The 17,973-nt window shown below is 38.1% G+C and overlaps 2 protein-coding genes and 1 pseudogene across 7 annotated transcripts in view; 1 reads left to right on the top strand and 2 right to left on the bottom strand.

The window, feature by feature from the left end:
• NFRKB (nuclear factor related to kappaB binding protein) overlaps positions 1-1,313 on the bottom strand; it is a 34,667-nt gene extending 33,354 nt beyond the window's left edge. For all 5 annotated transcript variants that reach the window (XM_081280052.1, XM_081280053.1, XM_081280054.1 and 2 more), the window contains exon 1: positions 1,211-1,313. The gene's annotated coding sequence lies outside the window, so the exon portion shown is untranslated. The remainder of the gene's footprint in view (positions 1-1,210) is intronic.
• A 232-nt stretch (positions 1,314-1,545) lies between these two features.
• Positions 1,546-3,792, top strand: LOC308641563 (histone H2A.V-like; annotated as a pseudogene). Its single transcript has 2 exons — positions 1,546-1,580; positions 2,954-3,792. The product of its transcript is annotated as a histone H2A.V-like (transcript).
• Positions 3,793-5,541: 1,749 nt separating this feature from the next.
• Positions 5,542-17,973, bottom strand: part of PRDM10 (PR/SET domain 10) — a 118,212-nt gene continuing 105,780 nt past the window's right edge. The window contains exons 21-24 of the mRNA XM_081280058.1: positions 16,580-16,720; positions 15,296-15,473; positions 10,634-10,737; positions 5,542-8,752 (exon numbers count right to left, since the gene is read on the bottom strand). Of these exons, the coding sequence (XP_081136184.1) occupies positions 8,549-8,752; positions 10,634-10,737; positions 15,296-15,473; positions 16,580-16,720 (627 nt within the window). The 3' untranslated portion in view covers positions 5,542-8,548. The remainder of the gene's footprint in view (positions 8,753-10,633; positions 10,738-15,295; positions 15,474-16,579; positions 16,721-17,973) is intronic.

Below are 17,973 nucleotides of genomic sequence, written 5' to 3'. Positions count from 1 at the left end.
AAGTACACTAAAATGAAAAGAAAAAATGGACTTAGTCAAAACACAAGATTTCTAGCTTAGATCTACCACTAATTCTCAGTGACATCCCACAACTCTTACCTCACCAGGTGTCAATTTCCTAATCAATAAAATAAAGAAGAGTTGGACCAGATCTTACCTACTGTTACTTCCAATCTTGGAATCTTGCAATGAATGATCTCCAGCTAAGTAAGTTTATATCACTAATGTAGGGACTTCTCATTTCCAAAACTCTTATATGATAAAGGGCAGACCTGTAATGCTACATATAAAATAATGCACCTTCCCACTAGATTATCTCAAGTTCTCCTGAAGTAATTTCAGATTATGTAAAGATATAGCATTAAGATTCGTGTTAGCAAGGCAGCTGGGTGGTCCCCAAGCAATTGTGCCCCCACACCCCCTCACCCTTCAGCACACTTTGAAAGTAAGACATCCTGAACATACCTGGTGCTCAAGTAACTGAGGCAGATAAGAAAGAAAGCCCATGGCACATTGTTGAACAAAATTTTAAAATAAAGGGAAAATGTAAAAGCAACCTGATGCTTACAATAAGTCCTCTTAACATAACTGGCACACAACAGTCACAAATGCAAAGTCAGTATCCTGGCTGACATTTATGTACTTACTTACAAAACTTGCTTACAAGTTTCTTCAATTATGGTGGATATTTAGCTAAATTTTATATATTCCAGTGACAACCTTTGCCTCGTCACTATTCCGAACAGGATCTCAAAACATAAAAAGCAGCAGCTACAGGAGAGGTGAAATCCCGGAAGCCATCGATTTCTGACTTGGGAGAGCCCCGGACTTCTTCACTAGACCAAAAGGCCTCTCCTCTGCACCTGAGCTAACCTTCCCTCCTAGACCCTCCCCAAGCAGAAGTTAAACCCTTCGCTCCTTCCGGAGCAACGGCCAGTTCCAAATCCGCGGACCCCAACAGCAAACCGCACCCTACCCAAACCTACCCAAGGCCAAGGCCCAAGTCCTGCCAGTCTAAACTGCGGTCCTCGCCCCCCCACCCCTCCCCCACACCGTGCCTAACCCTAACCCTCACTCACCCGGGCCGCCTCGCTCCCCACGCCTAGCTGCCTTGCCCCAACTCACGGGTAAGACGACCTCTGAAACCCACCTCCTTCCTCCGCCCGCCGGCTACACTTCAACCCTCTCGCCGCCCCCAAACCGTCCTCACCTGAACTGCAGGCACAGGTCTCCCAGCCTGTGGCCCTCCTCCAGCCCCGGACTCCCGAACGCGCTCGCTCCCGCAAAGCGTCTGGGTGCGTGCACGCTCCAGGCCCCAGCGGCGGAAGGGGCGGGCCTTAAGGGGCGGGGCCGTGGAGGGCGGGGCGGGGGCCGTGGAGGGCGGGGCGGGGGCCGTGGAGGGCGGGGCGGGGGCCGTGGAGGGCGGGGCGGGGGCCGTGGAGGGCGGGGCGGGGGCCGGGGAGGGCGGGACGGGGGCCGGGGAGGGCGGGACGAGGCCTGGAGCCGCGCTAAGGACAGCGCAGGCCTGGCTGGATTTCACCCCCTATGGCCGTCTTCGGGATGCTAGTTTCAGACTGCGTGTGAGACTCACCGGTTTCGGAGGTTCCGGAGGGCTGAGACTGTATGGGTTGTTTTTGATTTGGGTTTTTTGTTTGTTTTTTTTGCCTGGCCACAAATCAAGACTTTGGAAGCTAATGTATGAAAAGCATACCCTGCTCCCTCCACCGCACCATGCTAACCACTTTCCAACTACTATCTCTGTACTGAAACAGTAAGCTCTATACACTAATAGTGCCCGTTTGAAAGTGAAGGAAATCGTAGTTTCTCCAGGTTCAATGAGATGCGGACCTCGACCTGTGCCTCCGGGCAGTCCCTGGGCTCCCAACTAGCGGAAAATAAAAACATCGAAAAAATACCTTTCAAATTAAGGTCTATAATGCTCTTCTTATTTAAATATGGAGGTTCTTTCCCTTTTATTAACTGGATTTTATTTAGAACGACTTCAAATTACTTATTCCACAGCTACTCTCACTAGTTCCTGTAGAGACCATGCTCAGTATGGAAATGTCAGAGAAAGGGGAGGGGGCGGGCAAGCTAATGTTCCTCCCTTGATGGAAAACAGAGCCTTCCAAAAACACAGATCTCTGCTTTTCTACTGGCTCCACTGATGCCCATAATTCCTGTTAGACTTGGAAGTTTCTTGAATTAGAAGCCACCAGGTATAAAATGACAGTGGGACATCGTTCCATAATTGTCATCAATATTTCCCTTTCCTTGGGACCAGACCAGAGATAGAGTGCAAGTCAAAACATTATAAATTGTAATTTTAAGTAGAATTTTTAGAGCAGTTTTAAGTTCACAGCAAAACTTAACAGATCAGAGATTTCCCATATTCCAAATATTTCCAGATTACCCTAATTCCAAACCTGCATACTCTGCCATTACCAAAATACCCCACCAGAGTGATACATTTCTTACAACTGGTGAGCCTACCTGACTTACCATTATAATATATATAATATAGTTTCGCTATTGTAAAAATCATCTGTGCTTCACCTATGCATTCCTTCCTCTCCCCTACCCTAGGAAACAAGAACTTATTGTTCTCTCTTAAACTATGGTTTTTGCATTTTGGTATGTCTTATAATTTTTTTGATAGCTGGAAAGTTTTTTTTGATAGTATATTGATTTCAAAGCATTTCTGTAAGTGAGCCTTTAATAATGTAATAAGAAGTAGAGGAGGGGAAATTTTCTACAGCCCTATTATTGGCCTTAGTCTTCTAGTGAACCTGTGTCTCTGGACATTGACCTTCACACATGCTTCTCAGTTTTCCCCTTAGGCAGCAAAGAATGGCTACCAATAGCTGGAGATGGGTATTTCCCTTTCCCCAAGTCAGGTTGGCTCTGATAAAACCCCTGAAGGTTAAGCTCTGGTTTCTTGGTTTCTCCTGAGAACAGGCCTTCTTAAGAAGGAGTGCTCTGGGAGCAGCTGCAGGCAGCGTGGGGCGGCAGCGGGTGGTCGCGCAGCCCAGCGAAGGCAGAGGCGGCGGGAGACCACAGCTGGAGGCAAAGCTGGAAAGGACTGTGGGAAGGCCAAGGCCAAGGCCAAGGCAGTGTCTCGCTCACAAAGAGCTGGACTACAGTTTCCTGTGGGCCGCATCCACAGACACTTGAAGACTCGCACCACAAGCCATGGACGGGTGGGTGCCACTGCTGCGGTATATAGTGCTGCGATTCTGGAGTACCTCACTGCTGAGGTGCTGGAGCTGGCAGGTAATGCTTCCAAGGATCTTCAAGTAAAGCCTATTACTCCACGTCACTTGCAGCTTGCAATCCGTGGTGATGAAGAGTTGGATTCTCTTATCAAGGCTGGGGGTGTGTGATCCCTCATATCCACAAATCTCTGATTGGAAAGAAGGAACAGCAGAAAAATGCTTAGAGGGTTGTTTTAACCAACCCTCTTCCTCCCCATCATTGTACTGTAACTGGGACAGAAGATAACAGTGGGGATATGTGGAATTTTTAAAAACAGTTAAATGGAAAGGCATAGACAATTACTGTAGACATGCTAAAAGAAACATTTGTATGTTCTTAGACTCGAAGTTTGATAAAGTACCTTTTCATGTGGTGACAGTGTGTGTTGATTGGCTAGGTTCCTCCCTTATGTTTTATACAAAATGGAATTGATAAACCATTTTTTTACAAAATTATTATCTCAAAATTGTTCTGTTCATGATGTATTGAAAATATTTGGCTCAGCTTTTGAAATTTTTTTAAATCATAATCACCATTCAGAATAGTCTTAAAGTAGAAATTGGGAATATAGCTTTATCATGATTGATATTCCACGTTATATTGAATGTTAGATGCTATCAATTTGTTATAATGCTCCATTATCTTATTATATACCACTAAGGAAGGAAAACTCCTTAAATTAATGCCATTAATTATAGGATACATCTCAATTCCAGAGATGTTAGAATATGTAAAAATGTGCATTTAAGACCAAAATGGGGTAGTAAATTTACTGGAATCCTTTACTGTGTACTTACCACGTGCTAGGCCCTGTGGTCAGTGCTTTCTAATCAAGAAATCTTATCCTCACATTATAGACATGGTTCCTGAGGTTCACAGAAATTAAATGATCTGCCAAAAAATATCTAGGACTAACAGAACAGAGCTAGAATACACACCTAGATCTTAATGACTCTAGAGCCCACACCCTTACCTAGATTTAATGTTAGATTTATTAAACCTTTCTGCTTTTGGGTTAAAATTCCAACTTTTGGTGGTCTTTTATTGATATAGTAACAGTAATTTGTACAATATTTTAAAAATTATTTTTCGTTGTCAGTTTCTAAATAACTGTTAGAAGATTTAAGTTAATGTACTAATTAATGGTCCATCAGAAAATTCTATTTTTCTGTCAGGAAATCTTCATAAAGAAGGAAATTTTTGATGTTTTATAGTATAACACTATCAAAACAAAACTCAATTTTAAAAGTATTTTATTATGGAAATCCTCACAAATACACAAAAATAAAGAGAACAGTATGATTAAGCCCATCTTCCAAAAAAAAAAAAGTAATGCTCTGGGGCTGGGGTTGTGGCTCAGTGCTAGAGTGCTTGCCCAACATGCTTGAGGCACTGAGTTTTGATCCTCAGTACTACATAAATTTTTTTTAAAAAGGTACTGTGTCCATCTATAACTAAAAAAAAAAAAAAAAAAAAAAGTAGTGCTCTGCTATATTTCAAAAGAGTTCCTTCTTCCCTACCTCTCCAGGATCTTGAGGGAATTTTTCTCCAATATTCACTGGGAGAACCTAGTCAAGTTTATGGAGGTAAAACTCAAAAAATGTGGATTCCCTTTCTCTTCCAATGACAGGGTTCCCTTGGAGCTTTTGTGTCTCAGGCTTGTACACAGTGAGCTTTCAGCAATTCATTGATTACACTTCAGGATTTCCTACCCTGGCACTGGTTCCCTTAGAGGCTCATATTCCTTTTTGTTTGTGGATTTCTGCTGATTTTAGTTTGATATTCTACATTCTCTTGTCAATCTCTCCAATTTTGAGGGTGGCAGTTTGTTCTGTTACCTCACTTTCTGATGGATCTAAGAAGAGTTGTTGAGTCTTATGTAATGGAACATGGTTATATTCCCAGTTACACAGGAGGCTGAAGCAGGAGGATCACAAGTTTGAGGCCAGTCTCAGCAACTTAGAGAGATTCTATCTCAAAAGAAAAAAGTAAAAAGGGCTGTGTGTATAGCTCAGTGGCAGAACACCCCTGAGATCAATACCCGTTCTAAAAAAATAAATTTAAAAAGTTGTTGATTTTTCAGTTTCTTCAACTTTTTACTTGTTGGTAGGATGGAGTAGCAACTTTCAAGCTTCTTAAATGCTGATTGGGAACCAGAAATTACATTGTAAAATTTAAAAGGAAAAAAAAAAGAGTTTAATCATCTCAGTAGCTCTTATAGCTTTAGATATACAACCAAGAAACATGTTTATTAAAAAAAATATTTATTAATTTTTACACCTGCTGCATAGCACAAGACTATTAACACTATAACTCACTGAATGTACAAGAAATGTTCACATTTAAATAATAGGATAGGGTCAACATATTCAACCAATGGGTAAGCTTTAGCATCTCATGAAGTGCTTTTTAGCCCTAGCTATCTTAAGACTTTTCTGAAAGGATAATTCCAAGTCAGAAAATAATTCAAGATCAAAACAAAAACTTTTTCCAGAAGAACAGAAATTTTACATGATGAAATGTCTATTTGGGTATAAATCAAACAATAAAAATGTAAAATTTATATCCACCCTACTCCAAAATATCACTCTGCACTGAATAAAGTCTACAGTGTCAGTGTGTTTTGGGAGTGGCCACAAAACAAACATTGGCTACATAAGTGTTTCCCAAATTAGGTCTTCAGAGGAATTATAGTCTGCTATCTCTTCAAATCCAAGTCCTTTTGAAAATATTGCCTTCGAATTAATGTGCACAATACCTGATCCTAAAGCAATGTTGTTTGGCTTTAGTGCCACCTGCATCTCTGGTTGATAACGTTAGTTTTAGAGTCTTAATTTATTCCACATAAGGAATAAAAAAGACAAAGGAAAAACTTAGAAGGGAAAGAGACAAAGTTCTTCAACAAGATCTTCCTCTGTGTATTTTAAAACTTAAAATAACTGGCATAAAACGAACATTCTATTCAGTGATAATTTTTTATTTTAATCAATAAGTTATTCCTGAGAAGAGGGAGATTCCTTGCTGGATCAAATTAAAAAGAACCCAACAGAGCCAAATATAAGTTACAAAAACCCAAACTGGACCTTTGGAAAAGTCTAGTATTCTCCTCCTAACAAGTCTTTCTCGAGGGCAATAGGCTACTTACAATCATTACATTATGGAACTTTGGGAACTAGAGTCTGCGTTTTGTGACTCAAGATCAATATTTTCTGTTGAAAATATTGATGTTACTTCTTTGTTACCAAAGATAGAAAGTCCATTTTCAGTTTCCAAACATTTTTGAAGAATCTTTTTCAAGTCCTCTTAGTGCCCAAATTTTCAGAGATAGCTATGTGAATGAGGTCTCAAAAATAAAGTGCAAGATCTACATATTAGTAAAGTTAGTAGAAAAGAATTCTTTTTACTTTTCAGAAAGATACCTTTACCATAAAGAAGCTACTATGCTTCTTAATTCATAGAACCAGTTTTCACTCAGAAATATAAATAAAATAATTAGTTGACTTAATTTTAAACGTATTTAGGTCTTCTTGATCTGGATTGATAAATTCACTATACAATAATTATTCTAAAAATGCATGTCACAAAATGTTGTTAAAATATGTACTGACTGAAATGTTTCACAGGTACAATTGGAATGTACAGTAAAAAGAGGGTAAATACTTTTCCCCACTGAATTCATAGCACACAAGACTCCTACTAAACAGGAACACATATAAGACAAACCATTTCCTCTCCCACCTGACAGTATAATATTCATAAAGAGACAATTTCTTCCAGATCCTTTATATTATCCTCATATATTATAAATGGTCCCTGCATTTTAATTTTCCCCCTAAGTGTGAAGTTGGTCATCTCAAAAAAAGGTCCAGATGAGTTGCAATATGTTTAAAATTAAAAGTCTTTAGAAATAAGGAAGGCCACCTTTCCATCCAACTTTAAAGAATGTTCATTTTAAGACAGCATTGAAAGTATTAAAATATACTGAATGCTGTGAACAAGAGTTAAATGTAGGGGCTCGAGGTGTAATTCAGTTATTAGAGCACCTGCCAAGCATGCTTGAGGCCCTGGGTTTAAGCCCAGCACCACACACACACACACACACACACACACACACACACACACACCAAAAAAAAAAAAAAAAAAAAAAGAGTGGTGGGGGGAGTTAAATGTATACTTGGTAAGAACAAGGAATTCAACTTTTACCAATTAATGGTAAATGGATGCTGCAAGGCAGGACAGTGTTTCAGGTCCCCCTCTCTACCCCCCCCCCGCCCCCACAGGATAGTTTTAATTTGGGTAAATTCTCTTGGTACCAATATGCCCTTAATACAACTGCAACCAGAGAATGGAAGGCAAAAGTTTCATGTAGGGGCTTAAATTCTGCTAACATCAAGAAGTCTTTTCTATTTTGGGGAGTCCACCCACCGTTGTGAAATAATAAAGAAAGAACTATCAGGACATGAGGTTCTGCCTTAATCTGCTGAGGACCAAGATCTGTGAAAAGTATTATCAACCACTAACCATAGTCTTTTAATATATGAAAATTTAAAAAAAAATCATGGTGGCCTGCCTGTAATCCCAGCTACTCAGGAAGCTGAGGCAGGAGGATCACTTGAGCCCAGGAGTTCAGGACCAGCCTAACCAACATAGCAACACCCCTATCTAAAAAAAGAAAAAAGAAAAGAAAGTCAGCAATAAGAAAATTTTAAATGACAGTTTTCCCTTCAGAACACCACTGTCAAACTTTTGTCTCATCATTTTTATTTTCTTATCCAGTAAGCTCCCTTTGTTAAATTACTGAAAACTCAAACTTACAAGTCCTGATTTAAATCACACCTGTGAGATGCCCGTTCTCCTTTGGTGCCATGGCTTGGAATTCAGAAGTCCAATGACCATGGACTTGGCACAGCCTGTCTCCACCTTTGGTATGAACACAAATATGCCACTTAATATTTCCATGAAGGAAAGTAAGGCTTATCAGTGTGGTAAAAAACCAACTCGAGCAAGACAAAGTTTCTCCATCTGAAATCTACTTTCCCCTGAAAGATCTCCATTTCGTGGCAGAAGCTCTGAGGGCTTGAAGAGTCAATTTGGTAATGAAGACCTTGACAAAATAATCCCCACATATGTGTGTGTGTGTGTGTGTGTGTGTGTGTGCGCGCCAAAATTGTAGTCTTCAAATTCTTTGAGTGAATACTAAATCTTAAAAAAGAGGTCTGGGTATCAGAAGCTTCAGACTTATGAATGAGAAAATACATGATGTGAATGCTCCACGCTAGCTCCACGGTGAAAACTAGGGTTTAGTGATGTGCACTTCACTGCTTCCATTCCCATTGGTCGTGGTGGTAATGATGTACTGTGTGGTCTGCTGTTGGCTGGTGGTTTGGGAATCCAGAGAGTCACTGTGTGCAGATGTCTGAACCTGGACACCACTGGAAAGGGCAGAAGTTTGCTTTTCCTCCAATTCTGTTTGACCGTCTGATAACACATAATGACCCTAAAGCAGAAAAAGAAGGATCTTTAGAAACTTAGAGCCTATGAGGGAGGAATAGGAGCTACCAGAGGAGAGGAGAGGGAAACATGCAAAGAAATGATACAGGGGATCCAAAATAGACACCTATAAGAGATGCTTTACCTATATCCTTTAGAGAGGATAGGGCAGTCACAGTAACTGAATACAATGATAATTCAAGGAAGTACTTGAATTACCTTTGTTGTTACCAAATGATACAATGAAGAACTTCAGATATAGAAATTTGCACGTGGTAGTAACCTATCTGGCAAAGAAAATATGCACTTTTGTACTGTTCCTAAGAACTTAGAATTTCAGAAAAAATATTGCCGTCAATCAAATGTTAAGATTAATGCAAAATGGATCAAAGAAGTGATAAAGTCTCCTTAAAGAAGCAGACTGCCCCCCACAGTCAAGATCAGTGGTTCCCAGATTTTAAGCCTTCAAAAAACAGCAAAATTAAAAAAAATAATATTACTAGTCGCAAAATTTTGTTTTTCCTAGTAAGGACATTTAAAATGTCCTTATATCCTACCATCAAATATTCACTTTAACATTAAGAGTATAGGAAGGGGTAACTCAGAAGGATTACAAATTTAAAGCCAGTCTAATGCAAGATCTGTGAAAAGTATTATCAACCAGTAAAAAGACTGTCTCAAAATTAAAAAAAAAAAAAATTAAAGGGCTTTTGCATGTAGCTCAGTGGTAAAATGCCCCTGGATTTAATCCCCAGTACTACAAAAAATAAAAATAAAATATCACGATGTTGAGATAACTAGACAACCATACCACCCTCTTGGGAAATAATCTTCCCTTGGGGACTATCCCAATGTCCCTAAGCCACTGAAGAGTATTGTTCTTTTTTTCTCCCAGCATCTTAAAGGTATAAAAGAAAAATAAAATTATATATATTTATGGTATATAACATGATTTTTTGTTTTTTTTAAATATTTCTTTTAGTTGTACACAATACCTTTGTTTTTATTTATTTATTTTTTATGTGGTGCTGAGGATCGAACCCAGGGGCTCACACTCACTAGGCAAGCGCTCTACTGCTGAGCCACAACCCCAGTCTTGATGTTTTGATATATGTATCAAAATTGTGAAATAATTAAGTCAAGCTAACATAAATGAAAAAACAAAATCAAGCTAGTATAACCATCAACATATGTTTACCTTTTTGTGTGTATGTGGTGATAACATTTAAAATCTACTCTCAGTAATTTTCAACTATAGAATGCATTACTATAAGCTATAGTCACCATTCTAGATCTGTACTCTGTACCCTAGATCTCCAGAACTTATTAATCCAAGACTAATTTTTTTTTTTTTTTGGAGCTGGGGATCAAACCCAGGGTCTCGCACATGCTAAGCATGCCGTCTACCATCAAGCTACACTCAGCCCAAGAATATTTTTCTTAATTTAAATTTGTGTACTGTCTTTCTAAAATTTAAGAAGCATACCAGAACAAACACATGAAGAACAAAAGGAATAGATACAATCAATATTGTACCTGCCAAAGTTAAATATTATGGCAATGTTTTTCACCTTCGAATGGGTAAATTATTTAAAATAGCTCCATAATTGATTCATTATATTATTCTCTCCCAGCCCAGTTGAAGACCAATAGTTTTGAGGACTTGCAATATTTCCAATAAGTGTATAAAAAAAAAGTGATCATATGGATGGGTCTAGGAGGCTCATTATAGTTATTAGTTAAGCATTTGCTATAGTTTAGCTTCCAGAGCAAGGCAGAGGATTAAGTGATAGACACAGCTTTCAAGAAATCATCTACTGAGAAACTATAGAATAAAGCAATAAATAAAGACCAAATTGTGACAAGTGTTCTGGACAGGGTAGCTTACCGGAGTAACTGCCTTCACTTGGCCAGAAGTGACAGGAGTTGCTACACCACTGTCTGTAATCACAAACTGACCTGGGGGAAGTGTCATCATTTGAATCTCAGATGCTGAAAATAGGAAATATACAAACTTTTAATACAAGTTCCAGAAATAAATACAGATGCTCCTTTATTTAGATGATGGGGGTCACATCCCAATAAACCTATCCCACATTGAAAACATCATAAATCATATATGCATTTAATACACCTAACCCATGTATCACAGCTTAGCCTTGCCTAACTTAAACTTTCTCAGAAAATTTATAACAGCCTAAAATTGAGCAAAAATCATCTAACACAAGATCAATTTTATAACAAAGTGTTGACTATCTCATGTAAATTGGAGAATACTGCATTGATAGTGAAAAACAGAATACAGCCAAGCATAGTGGTGTAGTCCCACCTCTCAGGAGGCTGGGGCAGGAAGATCTCTTGGGCCAGGAGTTTGAAATCAGCCTAGGCAATACAGCAAGACATCATATCTCAAAAATAAAAACAAAACTCACAGAATGGTTATATGGTTATGCTTCTACGTCATCATTAAGGTGAAAATCCTAAGTTGAACCATGGTAGTTGAACCATCTGTACCTAACCAGTGGTCATAGTCCTCACTGAGCTATTTCCCACAGATCTCCTTGCTGTGAGAGTCTTGGGATGCAGTGATTTCTTGATAGAGTGAAAGTATCTCTGATAAGAATAAATAATATCATAAGGCACTACTAAAGAGCTACTAAAAATCAGAGACAATTAATGCGTCTCCACTCAAGTGTGGCTTCCAAATATCCACAAATACAAATATTTACCTATTTTTTAAATCTGGAAATATATTACAAAGGCTTATCTTTTAGCTCAAAATTTTTAGCTTTTAGATTCATGTCTGAATTTATGGCACAAATGTATCCACAGTAATCACAACTAAATAGTAATCACAACTAAATCCAACTTGAATTATTGTCATTAAAGAAAATCAAAAGCAAAGTTTACCCTAGCACCCTGTTGATAGTCTCTGAATAATATTTTCTGCTAAAAGGAATTAGGTATTCTCGGGAAAATGGATGATTCCAGCTCTGAGCAGAAGATGGGTGAGATAAGCCTGGAACATCATGTTTTGGGCTTATACAGTCATATGAGAAAGATGCAGGAGACAGTTTGAAGAGACTCCTGCTAGGCAAAAATGAAATAATCTGAACATCAATAAGGAAAATACTGCAATAGGTTCAAATATGTCATGTGTTGTAATTCATGAGTACAAAATGACACTAAGACACATATACATATCCTTCATTCGTCACCTTGCAAAACACTAGAAAACCCACTCATTATTTTGAAAACTGCTAAATGAAGGTGATTAATTGTGTATCAAAAGCATTTATCCTCCCTTTCCTACACAATCTGTACTCAAGAGTCATCTGGTTAATTAGGATAAAATGTTTTTCCAACTAATTAATGAAGAAGAATTATAGAATCCAAATATCACTACTTTATAAGCCCTAATAAAACAATGAAGCTAAGGAATAAACATCAATGACTCCTTACATCACAAAAAGAGAGACAACCAAACATTGTATGCCTCCTGATGAAAGGATCACACCAGGTGTGGTGTGAACCTGAACTTAGTCAAGCCTCTAGATCTAATGGCCAGTCTACAGGAAATAAAAGAGACAGAAGAAAGTATATTAAACAACAACAATATGCTAGGCTGGTGATGCACATCCATAATCCCAGTGACTTGGGAGGCTGAGGCAGGAGAATCACAAGTTCAAGGCCAGCCTCAGCAACTTGGGGAGATACTCTCTCAAAATAAAAATTAAAAAGATCTGGGAATGTAGCTCAGTTGTAAAGCACCTCTGGATTCAATCCCTAATACCAAGGGAAAAAAAAAAAACAATGACAAAGTCTGGTTCTCCTCTGACCCAATTTGAACAAACCAAAAGATTTTTTTTTTTTTTAATTTCTGAGACCATCAAAGAAATAGGAATACTGACTGGATATCTGAAGTAAATTTGAGGGGATTAAAGAATTATTGTCATTCATTTTTAGGTGTGATAATGTTGTATTATGATAATGTTATATTTTTTTAAATGGTCTTTTTTAAAATGGGATATAGCTCAGTTATAGAGCACATGCTAAGTATGTGCAAGGCCCCAGGTTCAATCCTTAGCACAAACCGCACCCCCCCCAACACACACACGCAAACAACAACAAATAACAAAAACACCAGACTTTTTAATTTTAGGGTTTTTTTCCCTTTTCTTTTGGTAATAGGGATTGAACCCAGGGTCATGTTACCACTGAGTTACATCTCCAGATTTTTCTATTTTTACTTAGAAACAGGGCCTCTTTAAATTGCTGAGGCTGGCCTTGAACTTAAATCCTCCTGCCTCAGTCTTCTGAGTCACTGGGATTTCAGGTATGTACTACCATGTCCAGTCAACTTTTCAATTTTAGAGATATATACTAAACTATGTATAGATGAAATGATACAATGGATTATTATTGAGTTGGAGGATGGGAGAGAAGGATGGGATAGAGATGAAGCTGGATATGACTTGGTAACTACTAAAGCTAAAGGATGAGTACAGGGGGTTCATTATAGCATTTTACCCAAGCATAATATTGGAATTTTTTTATAATAAAAAATTTCAGTTCCAGAATCTTATCTTCATATTAGAATGTTAATTTATACTTTATAACCATAGATAGCTGGATATCTTTATCATTTACTATGTTTCAAAGGAATTAAACTAACCATAAACATCAGTCTATTTCCTAGGATTCTACTGGTATTTACTCTGGAGTCAGAGTGTCTTTCTATGACCATAAACTAGATTTGGCCCTCATTGGAACCACCAGTATTTAATAAACAGATTTTCAAAATAACTAAATGGCAGAGCTCAAATCTGACTCTACAGCAAATCTATGTTATATAGCCAAGGATCATCCATAACAGTGATGGGCCCCTCAAAAAAAGACATCAATAGTAGAAGAAAGATCAACAATACTTCCCTGCTTCTTAGGGCTCAGAATTCCTACTTGCTTCTATTAAGGTCTGTTATCTCTCTTCCTGTTCCTTCCACATTTTCCATAATAAAATCTCATATACTTCTAGCCCACACCCAAAGTTTTCATCCCAACCTTGATTTCTACCTATTCTGACTTCAGGCAGCTAACCTGATACTCTTCCATAACACTAATGTCAGGGTTTTATAATATATTACATATATATTTTTTTTCCTTTGCTAGATGATTATCTCTCTCTTTCTTTTGGTACCAAAGATTGAACACAGGAGCATTTTACCACTGAGCTAATCCCCAGACGTTTTTATTTTTTATTTTGAGACAGGGTCTTACTCAGTTGCTGAGGGTCTCACTAGGTTGCTAAGGCTGGTCTCAAACTTGATATCCTCCTGCATCAGCCTCCCAAGTAGACAGGATTACAGGTGTGTGCCACCCTGCCCAGCAGATGATGATCCCTTTGACCCAAAGACTATTTTATTAGGAGAAACAGCACAGCAGGATAATTTAGAGTATAAGATTTGGAGCCAGACAGCATGGGTTCTAGTTCTCCAGTGACTAGTTATGTCTCTTAGATAAGTTGTTGTGTCTAAATACAGTATAAACTGCCTTATCAGTAAAATGCAATTAACAATTGTATTTATCTTGTAGGTTGCTGTCAATACTGAATGTGATATACATAATTTAGAATCATTCTCAGCATACACTAAGAGCTTAATGAAAGTTGGCTTACAGCTAGGTATGGTGGCACATGCCTATAATCCCAGCAGTTTGGGAGACTGAGGCAAGAGAGTCACAAGTTCAAAGTCAGCCTCAGCCACTTAGCAGGGCCCTAAGAAACCTAGTGAAACCCTGTCTCAAAACAAAAAATAAAAAGAACTAGGATGTAGCTCAGTGGTAAAGTTAAAGTCAAGTCCCTGGGTTATATCCCCAGTACCAAATCAAAATTTTAAAAATTATTGTTGGGGGCTGGGGATGTGGCTCAAGCGGTAGCGCGCTCGCCTGGCATGCGTGCGGCCCGGGTTCGATCCTCAGCACCACATACCAACAAAGATGTTGTGTCCGCCGAGAACTAAAAAATAAATATTAAAAATTCTATCTCTCTCTCTCTCTCTCTCTCTCTCTCTCTCTCCTCTCTCACTCTCTCTTTAAAAAAAAAGAGAGAGAAAAAAAAAGAAAAAAAAATTATAGTTGACATTGACATTATTGTGTAGCATTACTGATATTAATGTCAACATTAATCTTTGTATACCCAGAGTCTAGCACACTGATTAATATATAGATATTTAATAATTATTGATGGAAGGGATGAAGCATTACCATTGACATATTCTCTCTTCATCTATTCTATTTAAGTCACCTACCTATACTTTCTTTATCAACATACCTAATGTCTCTGAAAACATTATATCCAACTGGCTTTCTGAGATCAAAATGCTGCCTTGAATTTTGTCATGAAACTCATTCAAATATGTATATACCATAGAGTGAAAAAAATGCCCAATTGATATTTTAATCCGAAAACCTATTATAAAGCTGATGAGATGGAAACATGGATGGAGAATCAGCCCATGAACTATACAACACTGTACCCATTTTTCTCACTCACAGTAGCCTCGGAAAGAATTCCAAGCATTGGGAAGGTACGTGTGTTGCACAGAGGAGTTTTGCTGCTGCTGCTGCTGCTGCAGAGTCTGCCCCTGTGTGGAAGAACTGCCTTGTATATGGGAGGGGCTGAGCCCCTGCTGAGGCTGCTGAGCCGAAGGGCTCAGTGGCTGCCCAGCCACCTGGGGAGAAGGAGAAAACAAAAGCAGGAAATTATGAAATTTCTATAGATCTAAGACCTGCAAATAACTGAAGGAAATAAAGCAGAATAATATGAATTTTATAAGCCAAAGTATATCACTGCTAAAGTACTAATATTTTTAACTAAGAATGGAATGAACAAAAAAGCAATCAAAACCCTGAAATTCTAATTTGTTTTCAGAAGATAATCTACAGAAGTATCCAAAAAATTAATTTCCATAAACTTTCTAGCTAAATGAATGAAAGCATAATTGCATATGTTATATAAGATTAAAAGAAATGAGAAGTAAAATAATTTGCCTATGTCACAAAACTAATCTGGGATCCAAATGAAAATATAACCTACAGATCACAATTTCCATTAAATTGTGCTAAATAATCCCACCCTGGTTGTGGAATGAAGCACAGGGACGCATTCAGACATCTGGTGTAGAGGCTTACTCCTATCAGATAGGAACATTCTCTATCATCTGCCATTCAAGGTCCTCCAGAATCCAGCTCCAAGCTACTTTTCCTACTTTCTTTCCAAACATCATTTCCTATTCCTAAATAGAATCACTCAGTTTCCTCTAATATACCACAATTTCACAACTCTGTATTCTTACTCACAACTTGAGCTTATGCAGATCACAATGCTCCCATACCCCCTCAAGACCTAATTCAAAGACCACATCCACACATAATTTCTACATAGTCTGCTATAACTTCCCTCTCCTCTTTACTCCCATGCTTACTTAATATCTCAGTGACAGACTCAATCATGCCAGCACAATACAGAGTAGTACTCCACAAAGTCATTGTTCCAAATCATAGAAGCAATTTAGCGATGCCATTTAAAATGAGAAGAAAAGCTAGTGCTGTTTCTAGGATATCATATCACAGGGTTCCACAGGGACAGGGGAAGTTAATAACTTAATGCAACTGGATACACCTTACTAAAATAAAAATTGGAGGCAAAGGTAAGACTTATTAATTAAGGCCCAAAAATAACAACATAATCTCAGTAGTGGTGGATAATGTCTTTACTGTTCCTCTTATGGTCCTTGAGGCCACATTAACTCCTCTGAACAGTCCATAGAGAAGATACCTGGGATGATGACGGGGCTGAGGTTGTGGGCTCAGTGACTTGGATGTGCTGCACCTGGATAGCATGTTGTGTGTAGGTCTGAGGATCATGGAGCTGTCCAACATCCACAGTGGACTGCTGAGACTGGTGAGGGGAAGTGGCCTAGTGAGAGAAAAAAACAGACCCAGAAACCAAATATATATCACTTGAGGTTAAGGGAAATCTTACCAGAGAAAAAGTTCAGTTAAAAATAATGTCCCAATAGAAGAATAAGTGATACTTCAGAATCTAATGCTGCACACTGCACTCCCAGAGGGCACACACCTCTAAGCCAAGCTGTCCAGGATTAAAATTCTAAAAATGCTTCTAAAATATAAGGTACTAAAATTCTGGAAGACAAGGAGAAAGAAAATATGGTTCCTAATAATAACCTACATGACAGTTGGGTACAGTGGTACACACCTGTAATCCCAACTACTCAACAAGGAGCAAGTTTGAGGCCAGTCTCAAAATTTGGCAAGAGCTTCTCTCAAAATAAAGAAGTGAAAAGAGCTGGGGATGTAGTTCAGTAGTAGAGTAACCCTGGGTTTAATCACCAGTGCTATAATATAATAACTATGATGATGATGATAATATCAGTAATAAACTGCATGAGAATCTCTCAGAAACCAACAATGTTTTTCCTTTAAATTTCGTTAATTTAGTGACCTATCAGTTAAAAGAGACCAAGGAAGAGAACTTGCTTTTAGTTTATCACTACCTGGTATATGCTATCACTAGGTATTCTTGTGACTATATCTATAAAACCAATATAAAAAGTATTATTCCAAGAGTAAAACAAAAAATTATAAGAAATTCCACATTTTTTAAATTGTTGATAGACCTTTATTTTATCCATTTATTTATATGTGGTGCTGAGAATTGAACCCAGTGCCTCACATATGTGAGGCAAGTGCTCTACCACTTAGCCACAACCCCAGCCCAAGAAATCCCACATTTTATGAGCAGTTATACACAAACTATTATAGTGTCTTGAGAGAAGTGCCTCTTAATCATAATAAATTCATCAGTATAAAATGTATACTAAAGCTTTAGTGAAAAATTATATATTTTATACTGATACTGTCTCCCTTTAAAATTAAATGTTGCCAACCTACTGTGTGATTCTGGGTACAAAATTATACGTGAAATCCTTGGCTATTCATTAAAAAAGAATTACTTTAAAAGATCTGCCAATAATCATTTCCAAATGTGGGTGCCCATTTTAATAGTAGTCTTAATTAGAACAGTTGAAAAATGAAGATAACAGTAGTGCTTTTATGTTCAAACCCACTAAAACAGTGGTCCCTGACCTTTTACATATCACAAACATGTTTGAAAAGCTAGCCAAAGTATTGCTGGCCCCTTTTTCCAGA

This window comes from Spermophilus citellus (genome assembly GCF_964194105.1).
Source record: "Spermophilus citellus genome assembly, chromosome: 2".
Classification (NCBI taxonomy): Eukaryota; Metazoa; Chordata; class Mammalia; order Rodentia; family Sciuridae; genus Spermophilus; species Spermophilus citellus.
The sequence above is the reverse complement of the archived record's forward strand: the minus strand, read 5'-3'. Positions and strand labels throughout refer to the sequence as shown.